The 12,081-nt window shown below is 40.5% G+C and overlaps 3 protein-coding genes across 4 annotated transcripts in view; 2 read left to right on the top strand and 1 right to left on the bottom strand.

Annotated features, from left to right (window-relative positions):
• The window catches only part of eml5 (EMAP like 5), a 46,050-nt gene extending 40,050 nt beyond the window's left edge, over positions 1–6,000 (top strand). The window contains exons 35-45 of the mRNA XM_074691754.1: positions 269–442; positions 517–725; positions 959–1,116; positions 1,300–1,414; positions 1,507–1,695; positions 1,835–2,007; positions 2,303–2,465; positions 2,554–2,657; positions 2,765–2,918; positions 4,663–4,763; positions 4,845–6,000. Of these exons, the coding sequence (XP_074547855.1) occupies positions 269–442; positions 517–725; positions 959–1,116; positions 1,300–1,414; positions 1,507–1,695; positions 1,835–2,007; positions 2,303–2,465; positions 2,554–2,657; positions 2,765–2,918; positions 4,663–4,763; positions 4,845–4,881 (1,577 nt within the window). The 3' untranslated portion in view covers positions 4,882–6,000. The remainder of the gene's footprint in view (positions 1–268; positions 443–516; positions 726–958; positions 1,117–1,299; positions 1,415–1,506; positions 1,696–1,834; positions 2,008–2,302; positions 2,466–2,553; positions 2,658–2,764; positions 2,919–4,662; positions 4,764–4,844) is intronic.
• Positions 6,001–6,271: 271 nt separating this feature from the next.
• isca2 (iron-sulfur cluster assembly 2) lies at positions 6,272–7,822 on the bottom strand. The gene is made up of 4 exons (XM_074692270.1): positions 7,690–7,822; positions 7,301–7,478; positions 7,024–7,139; positions 6,272–6,923 (listed from the first exon to the last, which is right to left on the bottom strand). The coding sequence occupies exons 1-4, from the start codon at positions 7,746–7,748 to the stop codon at positions 6,749–6,751; spliced, it is 528 nt and encodes a 175-aa protein (XP_074548371.1). The 5' UTR covers positions 7,749–7,822; the 3' UTR covers positions 6,272–6,748.
• Positions 7,823–8,121: 299 nt separating this feature from the next.
• LOC141806558 (NPC intracellular cholesterol transporter 2-like) lies at positions 8,122–10,146 on the top strand. Of its 2 annotated transcripts, none has more exons than XM_074692143.1 (5): positions 8,122–8,229; positions 8,485–8,588; positions 9,363–9,470; positions 9,572–9,744; positions 9,986–10,146. In XM_074692143.1, the coding sequence occupies exons 2-5, from the start codon at positions 8,507–8,509 to the stop codon at positions 10,070–10,072; spliced, it is 450 nt and encodes a 149-aa protein (XP_074548244.1). In that variant the 5' UTR covers positions 8,122–8,229; positions 8,485–8,506; the 3' UTR covers positions 10,073–10,146. The 2 variants fall into 2 exon arrangements, with proteins under 2 accessions (XP_074548244.1, XP_074548245.1); XM_074692144.1 differs by having other exon boundaries at positions 8,185–8,235.
• Positions 10,147–12,081: the final 1,935 nt, after the last annotated feature.

Here is a 12,081-nt window from a genome sequence, read left to right as displayed (position 1 = left end):
CTCCATCCATCTGCTCCTGCTCCGGCCCCTTTGTCAAATGTTAGAACCCATTGTGGCCCACGAATCAAAAAGTTTGCCCACCCTTGGTTTAGACGTGACAGTAGCTGTTTCCAGCCTTTTCCATACTTCTCAATTTTAGTTTGGTTAACAATGGACACCAAGTTGTAGAAATGAATGAACACACTGCTGAGTGTTCTGAGTTAAGACCGTGACGGGATAAAAGCCGCTGTTAATGCAAAGGATTACATTTCCCCTCACCATCCCTCAGCAACGTCTCCATCCATCCATGTGTGGGACGCCATGACCAAGCAGACGCTGTCAGTTCTGCGCTGTTTCCACTCTGGTGGTGTCTGCTCTGTCAGCTTCAGTGCGACAGGAAAACTCCTGCTGTCTGTGGGTCTGGATCTTGAGCACACTGTCACCATCTGGAAGTGGCAGGAAGGTAAAATAACCTCCCTCTTCTAACCTTTTCCAGTTTGAGATCACACTTTCATGACACCAGGTTTTTGGTTTTAGGTGCCAAAGTGGCCAGCAGGATAGGTCACACCCAGAGGATCTTTGTTGCTGAGTTTCGTCCAGACTCCGACACACACTTTGTCTCAGTGGGGATCAAGCATGTGCGGTTCTGGACGTTAGCTGGTCGAGCTTTGCTGAGCAAGAAAGGAGTGCTGAGCCACATCGAGGATGCCCGGATGCAGACCATGCTGTCTGTCGCTTTTGGAGCTGTAAGTTTGTACAACGTCTTCATTCAAAAATCGAATACTGTCAAGAAACCAGTTTTCTGAAATACCAAAATTACTAATCTGCTAATGTATTATCTTTACTCCATTATACGACTGCTTGTCTTAAAGCTAACAGGATGTCCGACTGTCTGCTTCAATGTGCTGTGAACTGTTCTTGCCTTGCTTGCTCTGCTCTTTTAGGCCACTAGATTAGTGCAGATTTGTTTTCTTTTCAGAATAACTTGACATTTACAGGTACCATAAGTGGGGATGTGTGTGTGTGGAAGGAACACATTCTAGTAAGAATTGTTGCCAAAGCTCATACGGGCCCTGTGTTCACCATGTACACCACACTGAGAGACGGCCTCATCGTCACCGGAGGCAAAGAAAGACCGTGAGTTCTGCTTGGTCACATTTCTGTAATGAATTACCAAACAGTGAGCTTGAGTTGGGATTAGAATTAAACCTTTATCTTTTTAAAAGATTGTTGATATTAAAAGAGGGAAAGCATATACAATGGGTATACATGAGAATTTCATGAATATAGGGATGAAAGATTCTACTGTTTCACCAACAGGTCAAAGGAGGGAGGAGCCCTGAAGCTCTGGGACCAGGAGCTTAAACGCTGCAGAGCGTTTCGATTAGAGACTGGACAGATCATCGACTGTGTTCGCTCTGTTTGCAGAGGAAAGGTATGATTCATAAGATTCATAAGATTCAATGAAACATTCTATTTCTTAACCTGCTTCTGTACTGAGAGATGTTTTGCTTGCTCCTGCGTCAGGGTAAAATTCTTGTGGGGACCAGGAATGCAGAGATCATTGAAGTAGGAGAGAAGAACGCAGCGTGTAACATCTTGGTGAATGGACACATGGATGGGCCGATCTGGGGTCTTGCCACACATCCCTCCAGAGATGTTTTTCTGTCTGCAGCGGAGGATGGCACAGTTCGTCTGTGGGACATCCCAGAGAAGGTCAGAACCACATTAATCGCCTCTCCTGACTATCCCAGTGCTCTCTGGTTTCTCAGTTTCTTTAGATGTCACATATTAAGACGTAAACATAATCACTGAATCACTGATGTGTTGCTTTTTGTGTTTGCCGGAGAAACAGAAGATGCTGAATAAAGTAAACCTGGGTCACCCAGCACGCACCATTGGTTACAGCCCTGAGGGGGACATGGTCGCCATCGGCATGAAGAACGGGGAGTTCATCATCCTGTTGGTTGCCTCACTCAAAATCTGGGGCAAGAAAAGAGACCGGCGCTCTCCTATCCAGGATATCAGGTGATGACAGCAGTGTGGCAGGTTTCAAATGTAGTTCAGAGCAAGTCGCTGCTGAAAAGGACTTTTACTGACTGTCCTGAACACCTTTTTTTACAGAATATACTTCATACAGAAATGGTGATCTGAACATGTTACCAAGATGTAGCTCAAACTGTCATTGCATCTTACACTGCAGCTTAAAATGTCGTTCCATCAGCCTCCATACAGTTAAATGAGAGCAGGCTTTTTTATAATGTACCTTTACATTCTAGGGAGGTAGGCTGGTGTTTTCTGACACTTATCTTGTTTTTCCCAGATTCAGTCCAAATTCACGTTACCTAGCTGTTGGTTCGACTGAAAGCGCCGTGGACTTCTACGACCTGACGCTCGGCCCACAGCTGAACCGCATCAACTGCTGCAGAGACATCCCCAGCTTTGTGATGCAGATGGACTTCTCTGCTGACAGCGCTTACGTCCAGGTAAAGACCAGGTGTGCGGTGAGAAGCTGTGTTTGTCTCAGACATGAACTGGCTGTGTGATCTCCTAACCTCTAACCTCTGGAAACAGATCTCCACAGGTGCTTATAAACGACTCGTGTATGAGGTGCCATCCGGGAAGCAGGTCACAGAGCAGGCACACATTGACAGGATCACCTGGGCCACTTGGACGAGGTGAGAGTCCCAGCATTAAGACTGACTAATGTGGAAGGTGATAGTAAAAATTTTCAGACCTCTGAGTGTGAGGTGAGAAGATAACTGTTCTCTGTCTCCGTCCTCAGTGTCCTTGGGGATGAGGTTGTGGGGATCTGGTCCCGTAACACAGACAAAGCAGATGTCACATGTGCCTGTGTGTCACACTCAGGCCTTAACATGGCCACAGGCGATGACTTCGGAATGGTAAAGCTGTTCGATTTTCCATGTCCCGAGAAGTTTGTAAGTATAATTATTTATACTACACATCCTAATCATTAATACTGTTTGTTCCTTTGTTGATATTCGTGATTCCTTTAGGTGTTGATGTTAACATCATATGACTGGTGAAGATTTTTTTATTGACCTTTCTCTCAGCACTTTTTCTGAACAGTGCTGAAATTATTGCACTTTTAAGACTATTTCTCTAGACATACATATATATATTCTAGAGCCCGACTGATATGGGACTTTTGGAGCCGATGCCAATACCGATACTGGGGGCAAAAAAAAGCTGATATCCAATATATCGACCGATATCCGATATATCGGCTGATATATATAATAAATTCATTGATATACACGGGATATATACTGTATATGAACACAAATCATTATAATACTCAAATGATTCAAGACAGAGACCGAACACTATTAAATTAAAACAAGGAACTTAAATTATAAAACTGTCAACATAAGAACTGTAGTGTAAACCAATGATAAATAAGAACAAGCTGTTAACACAATAATAAATAAAGAAGTCAAACTTTAAACACTTTTTTTTTTTTATTAAAAAAAAAAATATGTAAACACACAATGAGCAACTTAAACGCGTTAAAACACCGAATTATAGTCTTACATTAGATAATGGTGGACGTGTGAATTAACAGTAGCATTTATCTCTGTTTATCTCACAAAAAAGCAACTAACACAACGTTAAAACGTCGTTCTATAGTCTTACATTAGATAATGGTGGACGGAGGGGGCGGGCACTCGGGCAGTGTACAGCCCAACACACAGACACACAGGAGCAGGAGCGACAGAATCTCCACGAAGCAAAAATTTTTATAATCGGCTACATTTTGGCCAATGTCGATTAATCAGTGACAGGCATAATCGGCCCGATTAATCGGTCGGGCTCTAATATATACATACATATTCCAACTACATGACCAAACCCTAAGGGCAGTTCAGGCATATATTTCTTTAAGACACACCATAACAGGGCCCACACAAAGGTAAGTAAGGCCAAGGTGTGCATGGACTCACTTTTGTTAGATGACCCCAAACTTCTTGAGTTCCACCCTTGCATCCTCCACTTACGTCTAAGTCCACCCCACCAGAGATGCATGGAGAGATTCGAAGAAATTAAGAATGAGAGACGATGAAATAAACTCTGCGGATGTAAAGTTTCAGAGATGTCCAAGTTGCTGCAGTGTCCAGTCATATCTAATACGGGTGTGTCTGTCAGTGATGAGACACTCTTGTGTTTCCTTTCTGATCACCCTCTGATTTACCTCCTCTAGCTTCCACTGCTTGCCAAACAGCGTTAAGAGCTTTCCACTTGGTTTTCCCTTTGGTGTCTTGATTTTTGTTCGTAATGAATCAAACCTTGGTTGTAATGAATGAAGACACTATCACTCCATGTCAAAGCTGTTGAAAAAACTTCTCAAGTATGAACCAGTGCAGCTACGCTCACCTGGGTCTTAAATGTTCACACTTAGACTACAAAGTGTTGTGTCTTAATGAAATCCCCATGTTGACTGCTTTACTCAACTCAGGAAAAAAGAGTTGCATCTGAACTTGTCCATTCTTTTCAGTTACTTTGACACCTGTGTGGCTGTTAAGTGTCAACTTGATGATTGACTTTGTCATGTTTGAGGCTGATATTTTTGTGCTCAGTAATGAAATGTAAAGTTTAAGCCCTGCTGACCCCCCTTAAAAAAAAAAATTACCACTTAGTTAATGCAAACGTGATCTGTTTCAGGCCAAACACAAACGCTTTCTGGGCCATTCTGCTCACTTGACTAATGTACGCTTCACAAATGGCGATCGCTTTGTTGTCAGTGCCGGTGGAGACGACAGAAGGTAAGCTCCTGTAGTGACATAGATAACAAATGGCTTGCCTTTGAATATTTAAGCTAATGTTTTCCTCCATGTGCTTTGCAGTCTCTTTGTGTGGAGGTGTGTCCATGCGCCTCACTGAGGAGCACACTGGGAACATCCTGCCTCAGAGAGTCTCCAGCAAAGCTCCTCAGAGAAAAAAAATCATTTGAAGAAGAAGTAAAAGAAGAAGAGGAGGAGGAGGAGGAGAGACCTGGCAGCTTGTAAATGAGTCATTGTGGTGATCTGACTTACTGCCTCAAATCTAGGTGCATGCATGTGTGCAAGGCTCATTGTCATGTCAGCATCATCTGATTGTGAACACAGGCAGAGAGCGTTCAGCTCTGCTAACACATCATCAAAAAAACCTTTCATATACAGTACGTGCATATCACTTGAGTGTGGGATTCTTTTGATGAGCCTACATGTCCTCAATGGCAGTTTTTTGCCTCTTGGCAGGTCTATGACTCGTGTTAGTGATAACGCCATTTTTTAAAAACATGTAGCAAACTGAATTGGCCTTAATCTGAGAGTTCAGTTTATGAGGGGTTTGGATTTTTTTTTGTATCCTTTTAGGGTTTATTTTGGGATCATGTTGTCATTTTTTTTCTATTTTCACTGGTAATTCCAAATCCTGTGGCCTTTCTCCTGAATGTAACATCCACTGTTATGTTCTGGATGTCAGCATGCCAAAGCATACTATGCACTGTACACCTGACCTGGTCACTGTGTTACCCTGACGGTTCATTTATGGTTTGTGTATGTGGTCGTGTTGATGACTGGTTGACCTCAAACCCCCCTCTCTGCAGTGTTTCCCTTCATGACACGTTAAACATGTCCGTACTTGTGTGAGGATATGTTTGTGGTTCTTGGGTGTGCATGGCCTACTGGAAGACAATCCGTCCCAACCAAAATTCCTCAGAAAACAAAAAAAGAACAGTTGTAAATTGATGTTTCAATGCACTGTTGCAAATCTTTGGGTCACTTTTCAGTGTGCTGCTATGATGTAGTATTGTTGCATTTTCATAAATCTGAACAGTGTGACTTTTTTCAGCTGTAGGTTAAGTGTTTTGTGTAATCAAATATATTGCTTAAATGGAATGTTTTATCAGAGAGAAATTATGAAAAGTGCAAAACATTTAGCTTATAACTACAGACTAACTACAAAAAATGTTGCTGCATATTTTGATTTACATTATACCAGTGTAAATATCATTTGTACATATTTTTTTGTATATTTTTTGTGAGATGTTTCTTAAATTCCACTTTAATAAAAAAGTAACCACAAACTTGTTTTTTTTTTTTTTTGTTCTTTTTCAACTGTCAAAAACAATGAGTTGTTGACAAGCCTTTTGTCACAAATAGACACACCTCCCGGCTGCAGTCTCCCCATTCCAATCTAATCAAATAAGTCATTGTGTGATGTCAGTCACATGATTACTGCTTCATCATGCCACTTTGCATATAATAAATAATGAGAGAACAGATGTATCTGCATTCATTTTAATTTAATTTAGATCAAACAAATACAATAAAGTCACTCTTTCTGTTCATAGATAACCTATTTACATTTTTACATATAAAGACTAATGCAAGCTCTGAACACTTTCAGTGAGTCTTTGTTTTTTTAACACATGACACATAACACACTGATGATGTAGCTGCAAATAAGCACTATTGATTTTTAGGGTCCTAGATGAAATGACTGATGTGTATTGAATTAAAAATTAAGAAATACCAGAGTCAGATCAGTTGGGTGTGTAATGATGCCCCTAAGTACCAGCTTAAAGAATAATCTAGTACCTTTTAAAGGCACTATCTTGTGCTGTCTTGTTGAAGCTTTTAATGTTTAGTTTTTGTGGATGTTACAGATTCTTTGTGTCTCTGTAGTGACTGTTTGAAGGGGGTAGGTGTCCTAAATCTTCCAATAAACTGATAAATCGGGGTGTTGAATGAACAGTGAAGTAAGGTTATAGTTTGACAGAAAATGAACTGCCACAGGAGCAGCCGTGATCAGCTTGAGGATTCTTGAGGACCTGGAAGGCAGAGCGGATCAACTCCTGGCTGAAATCCACAGTAGCCCCTTTCACAAACTCCAAGCTGTCTTGATCCACGATAATGCCCACCCCTCCCTGCTCGAACACCCTGATATTCAGAGCAGTTAGGAGACAGGAAGGTACAAAGATGATTGGAATATGGAAAGCAACATGGATAGTTAAAAACTATAACATTAGAAGTAGTTTACCTGTCATCCTCATTCCTTTTACTATCCACCGAAAACTTGTACTGGAACCCAGAGCAGCCTCCCCCCTCCACATGTATCCTCAGGTACTCTCCTGCTCCCATGATCTCCCCTAGTCTCTGTGTTAAAAGAAGATATGAATATGAGCCGTTGGGAGAAAAGCACAACAAATCATGAAGAGGTATCTATCAATGTATCTATTTATTAACTTGTTTATTCCTTTTTTTTTTTCTTTTTTTTTTCAAACAATCTTTTAGATTGGTTTAGGGTGTTTGCTTACCTTCACACATGACTCAGTTAAGTTAACTTTATCTTCAGATGGGTTTGATACCGCTTCCTTCCCCTGTGTGGAGGCGCTGCTAAAACGTTGAATCCCCGCTGTGTGTGGGGATATCGGGGTTGTAGGAAGCCGGAGTAATTGATGGCCTACATTGCTGTTGTTCAAAAGTGTGGATGTCCTGTGAAACATTGACAGTGTTAGATGACAGCAGGAGGACTTGAACTGGTACCGTCGTTAGCAAGTCAATTGGGCAACGCTAGCGCTGAAAGCTAGCCTGCTTTCAACCTAACAAAATACACACGCAACATTTCTCAAGCCTCTGAACATGACATGTTTTAATTTGAAAGCGGCCCATATTTTTGTCAACCACATAAGATAACTTAACATACCTAGCAAGGTTCAGTACTTTTGACTTTGACGCAGTTATCATAGCTCCAACGAATGACATCTTCCATAACAAATGTAGCTAAGTCCCACCTCTAACCGACGTATAGGTACAGAATCCATTACAATTGGTTGAAGCAGTTGCGTCAGCTAGACACGCGCCCAGAAGAACACAATACGCCGATTTGATTCGTCACTTTACCTGCCAATCAAAGAGTATTGCGTAGCTGTGAATCTTTAACCTCCTAGTCTTGCCTCGCAGGCTTTTATTCTTCTTTTCTCTCAAACAAGCCTATCTTATTAAATATTAAAGCTAAATATTTGGGTAGCACCGACTCAATTCATTAACTGTCTGATGCCTTGTTCGAGCCACTGAAGTGCAAACATATTGCTGTGAGTGAGCTTCCTGTCAGACTTTACTCCGGGTAAGAAAAACATGATTTGCTTAGACGAATGGGCGTCACTTGAATCTCGTGATACGGGGAAATAAAGCGTGCTAGGCGTTTATTATTTTCACTTCATGAGCTGACGGAAGCACCTCGAAGGTACAGGTTGTTCATTTTAAGTTTCTTGAGCTTCAACATTCACTTAGAACAAGAAAAATAGCGTGTAAAGTTTTTGGTTTGTTTACTGTCATGCTTGGGGTTTGGGAAAGAATGTCTTCCGCATTGTGTTAAACTTTTGAATCACTGCTCCTTTGTGGGGTTGACCAGAAGTCATATGATTCACAATTTATGCTGACAGCTCCGACTCGGTCTGATCTGCCGGTCTAAACTGTTCTCTTTTCTCCTTTTTGTTAGGGTAACACGATAAGAGAGAAACATGGGTCTTCAGACGGGTGTCATCGTTGTGCTTTGCTTAATGGGATTCACCTGTGCGGACCCTGTGAAATTCAAGGACTGCGGTAAGTTTCCTGAAATGGTACAAAAAATGCTCCTTTGTACGATGAAGGATAAATCAATTTGTTTCTTATTTATTGACCAGCGCCTAGAAAGATGTTTTAAAGTGTTTTTTAGGTGTGTTGAAACCTGACGTCACAAGTTTATGAAGTCATCAACTTGAAATATACAATACATAGTCTCATTTTAATGCTTAAAAGTTGCCATCTTCTACAAAAAAATATAACTGGCTTAATGAAACACATCCCCTTGCACACAAACACTCTCTTGTGCTAAAAAGTCTTTCAACTAGTTCAGAGACAGTTTTTGAGTAGCCAGAAACAAAATGGCAAATCACCCATAATCCCACTAAAGTCTCATGATATCATTGGCTATTGGCTCCTCTTTGAAAGTTTAATTTAGGCTGTTGAAAAGATTGTAAAGCTTTAAAGGTCCCCTGTGACATAAAGACAAAGTTTCCATGTGTGTTAAAAAAACCCCGACAACTCTATAGCCCCTTTTAAAATTGACACCTTTGGTTAGAGCTGCATAAGAGGGATTATGTCACAAACTTTGGAATGTAAAAAATGTATGATTGAAAAGATAATCCACAAACTAAATTCAAAAATAAATAATCCCCCCTAAATAACTGTAATTATGTTGGATTGGATTTTAGTTCTTAAAAACAAAAGGCATTAGTTTCATTTTTTAATTTGCATTGTAAGTTACCATAAACTTAAATTTTCAAGCTGATCATGAGCAGACAGAATACTCTAAACTGTCTTTTTTTCTCTCCTCAGGCTCGGAATCAGCCAAAGTTGTCATGGTAGACATCAACCCTTGTCCGGTGCAGCCATGCCAGCTCAAAAAAGGAGACTCCTATGGTGTGAATGTGACATTCACAAGTGGTAAGAGCATTTATCTTTGAGAAATACATCCCCTAACAAACAGCAGAAATTGTCATGATTTATTTTTTTACACTCTGTATCTTTTTTTGTGTCTGTGGTAGATGTCCAGAGCCAGACAAGCACAGCCGTGGTTCATGGTGTGATCGCTGGGGTCCCCGTCCCCTTCCCCATTCCCAACGAAGATGGCTGTAAATCTGGAATCCAGTGTCCCATCCAGCAACAGCAGACGTATCACTACGTGAATTCTCTGCCTGTGAAATCTGAGTATCCTGCTGTAAGTGCAATATGTGACATCTTCCTGCACTTTTTTGTATCTTACTTTATGGCTAGAGGAAAGAAAAAAAACAGAAATTACACTGGATTTGAGTTGAGAGCTGATTCAAGGGGATGCTGTCATCTCTGAATCGCAAGATTGACTCCAAACCTTATTTTTCACTTCCCCAAACCTTTTTTTTTTATAGCTGTGAGCAAGTTTGGTTCCACTTTGTTAATTTTCTTGTCTTCTGCTTTTCTAGATACGGCTGGTTGTGGAGTGGGAACTGAGAGACGACAACAAAAAGGACCTCTTCTGCATCCGCTTCCCCGTGCAGATTGTGAGCTAAAGAACATCAGTACCTCATCAACAGTGTTGTACTTTTTTAAAAAAGGGATTAAGCTTTGAGTAAAACCAAAAGAAGAAAGTGAATGACTCTGAATATCTTCTTTTATTCATTCATTAGATTGATTTTTAAGATGTAGTTTGCAAGAATTTGCTGCCCACGCATTTTGCTCAAAATACACAAACGGCTGATCGTTGCTGCCTTCTACACAGTCACTTTGAAAAGCTGTGGGTTTGAAATGAAGTAACAGTTCCTGAAATACATTCCCCTTCAGTGCAAAAGTCTTATCTCACTGGCTGCTGTGTAGTCTGGAAAGGTACATGATACTTATAAAACTTTTGTAATATTTCTAACAAACTTTGTACTACTGAGACACGTGAAATCAAAATATGAAAATGAAATAAATGTAATAAAGATAACTAACACTCTCAAGTTGCATTATTGTATCATTTCTGTTGTTCTGTCGCTCCCCTGAACTCTGCTTACGCCTTTTCTCTGATCACATATGTGATGAATTCACCAGCTGAGCAGTGAAGAAACTCAGACTTTAAATCCTCTCAAAGAAAGTTTTACTTCAGTAGATGAGACTAAAACATCCGCTCCCTAACCCTTACCTTTGACCAAACTGAACGAAAGCCACACATTTTCCTCATGAGTTCATTCATTTAGTGGTCTGATCAAAAACCAACAGTGAGTTATATCTGTAGAGGAATGCAAAAGTAGCAAGTTTACTGACAGCAGGGGTCTCAACCCATGTGCAACAAGGAAACTTTGGATTGATGCTTGAAACATGAAACCCTCCTAAGAAGTCCAAAATGTTGTTGACATAGGAACAACAGCTATAGACAGAATCCAGAACCCTGTTAGTAAAATACACCTGTGAAAGTGATTCAAAGAAATGTATGAGTAGGTATGAGGATCAATAGCTGGATGGACATCGGCGCTGAATGAGCATTTCCCTTCAAAATTAACTAAATACAGTCTATAAAGGTTCATTCTGTCTCTATGTGTCAGCCCTGCCACTGACTGACGACTAGTCCAGGATGTACCCCACCTCTCCCAATAAGACGGCTGGGATAGGCTCCAGCCTTCAGCGACCCTGAACCAGGATGAGCAGTATAGAAAATGAACAAATGAATGAATTTTTGGAACAAAACCAGTGCTAGTCCTCTGAAGAAGACTGCACAAAAAATAAATTACACTGGACAAGTGACAAGCTATATTAAGTAATTGTAATATTAAAATATAAATAATTGAAATATACCCTCAAGTTTTACTCTACATCTGTCAAATTTTGAAAGATAACCATGTTTGTAAACTGGCATGCATCCAAATACTTCAGTTTTGGGCAAATTTACACAAAACGTAATTACAGTGGTCACCTTCCCCTGTAGGGAACCACACAGAGGAGTTCACACATTCTTTTCATTCCCTGATAGCTTTGACCATGACTTCTGGTGTTTAACTTTCAGCATCAAAAGTTTTGTGTGTTCCTGTAGATTATTATATCAGATACATTCCACCAGGGACTGTGACCAGGGTCAGTCTGGTGTTGGTTGAAACTGATGTTTATTTCACTTTCTCAAGCCTATCTTAAAAACTATGTCAAAAGGTTAACCCTCACATACAGTTCATATTTTTCACCTTAGCAGTATGATTCAGGGACTGGGCCCAAGAAATTCCTCACACTAAGTGGCAGTACCAAATTTCAAACTTCAGATCTATTTAGAATGTTTACATGGATAATATCACATAAATAAAGTAATGGTTAATCCTTTAAAAATCTCTTTCACATCTCTTTACTGTAATCAGTTTTCTTCCACATTGTCCTGTTGCTGTGACGCGTCCTCTAAATCACAATCAATCTCCTTATTTTTGAAGATCAGCTCTTTCTACCATGTAAGTTGCTGAAATGGCAGCTAAGGAACCTTTATTATGTTATGAACCCCCACCACCCCCTCCCAGCCCAAAGTTATTTTAATTTCCTCAGTGGATAATGCGCCCCATGTGCT

This window comes from Halichoeres trimaculatus, unplaced genomic scaffold (genome assembly GCF_033239565.1).
Source record: "Halichoeres trimaculatus isolate MK-OKI-2021-1 unplaced genomic scaffold, fHalTri1.1 fHalTri1_scaffold_17, whole genome shotgun sequence".
Taxonomy (NCBI): Eukaryota; Metazoa; Chordata; class Actinopteri; order Labriformes; family Labridae; genus Halichoeres; species Halichoeres trimaculatus.
Note: the sequence above shows the minus strand (reverse complement) of the source record. Positions and strands in the feature narration are given on the sequence as shown.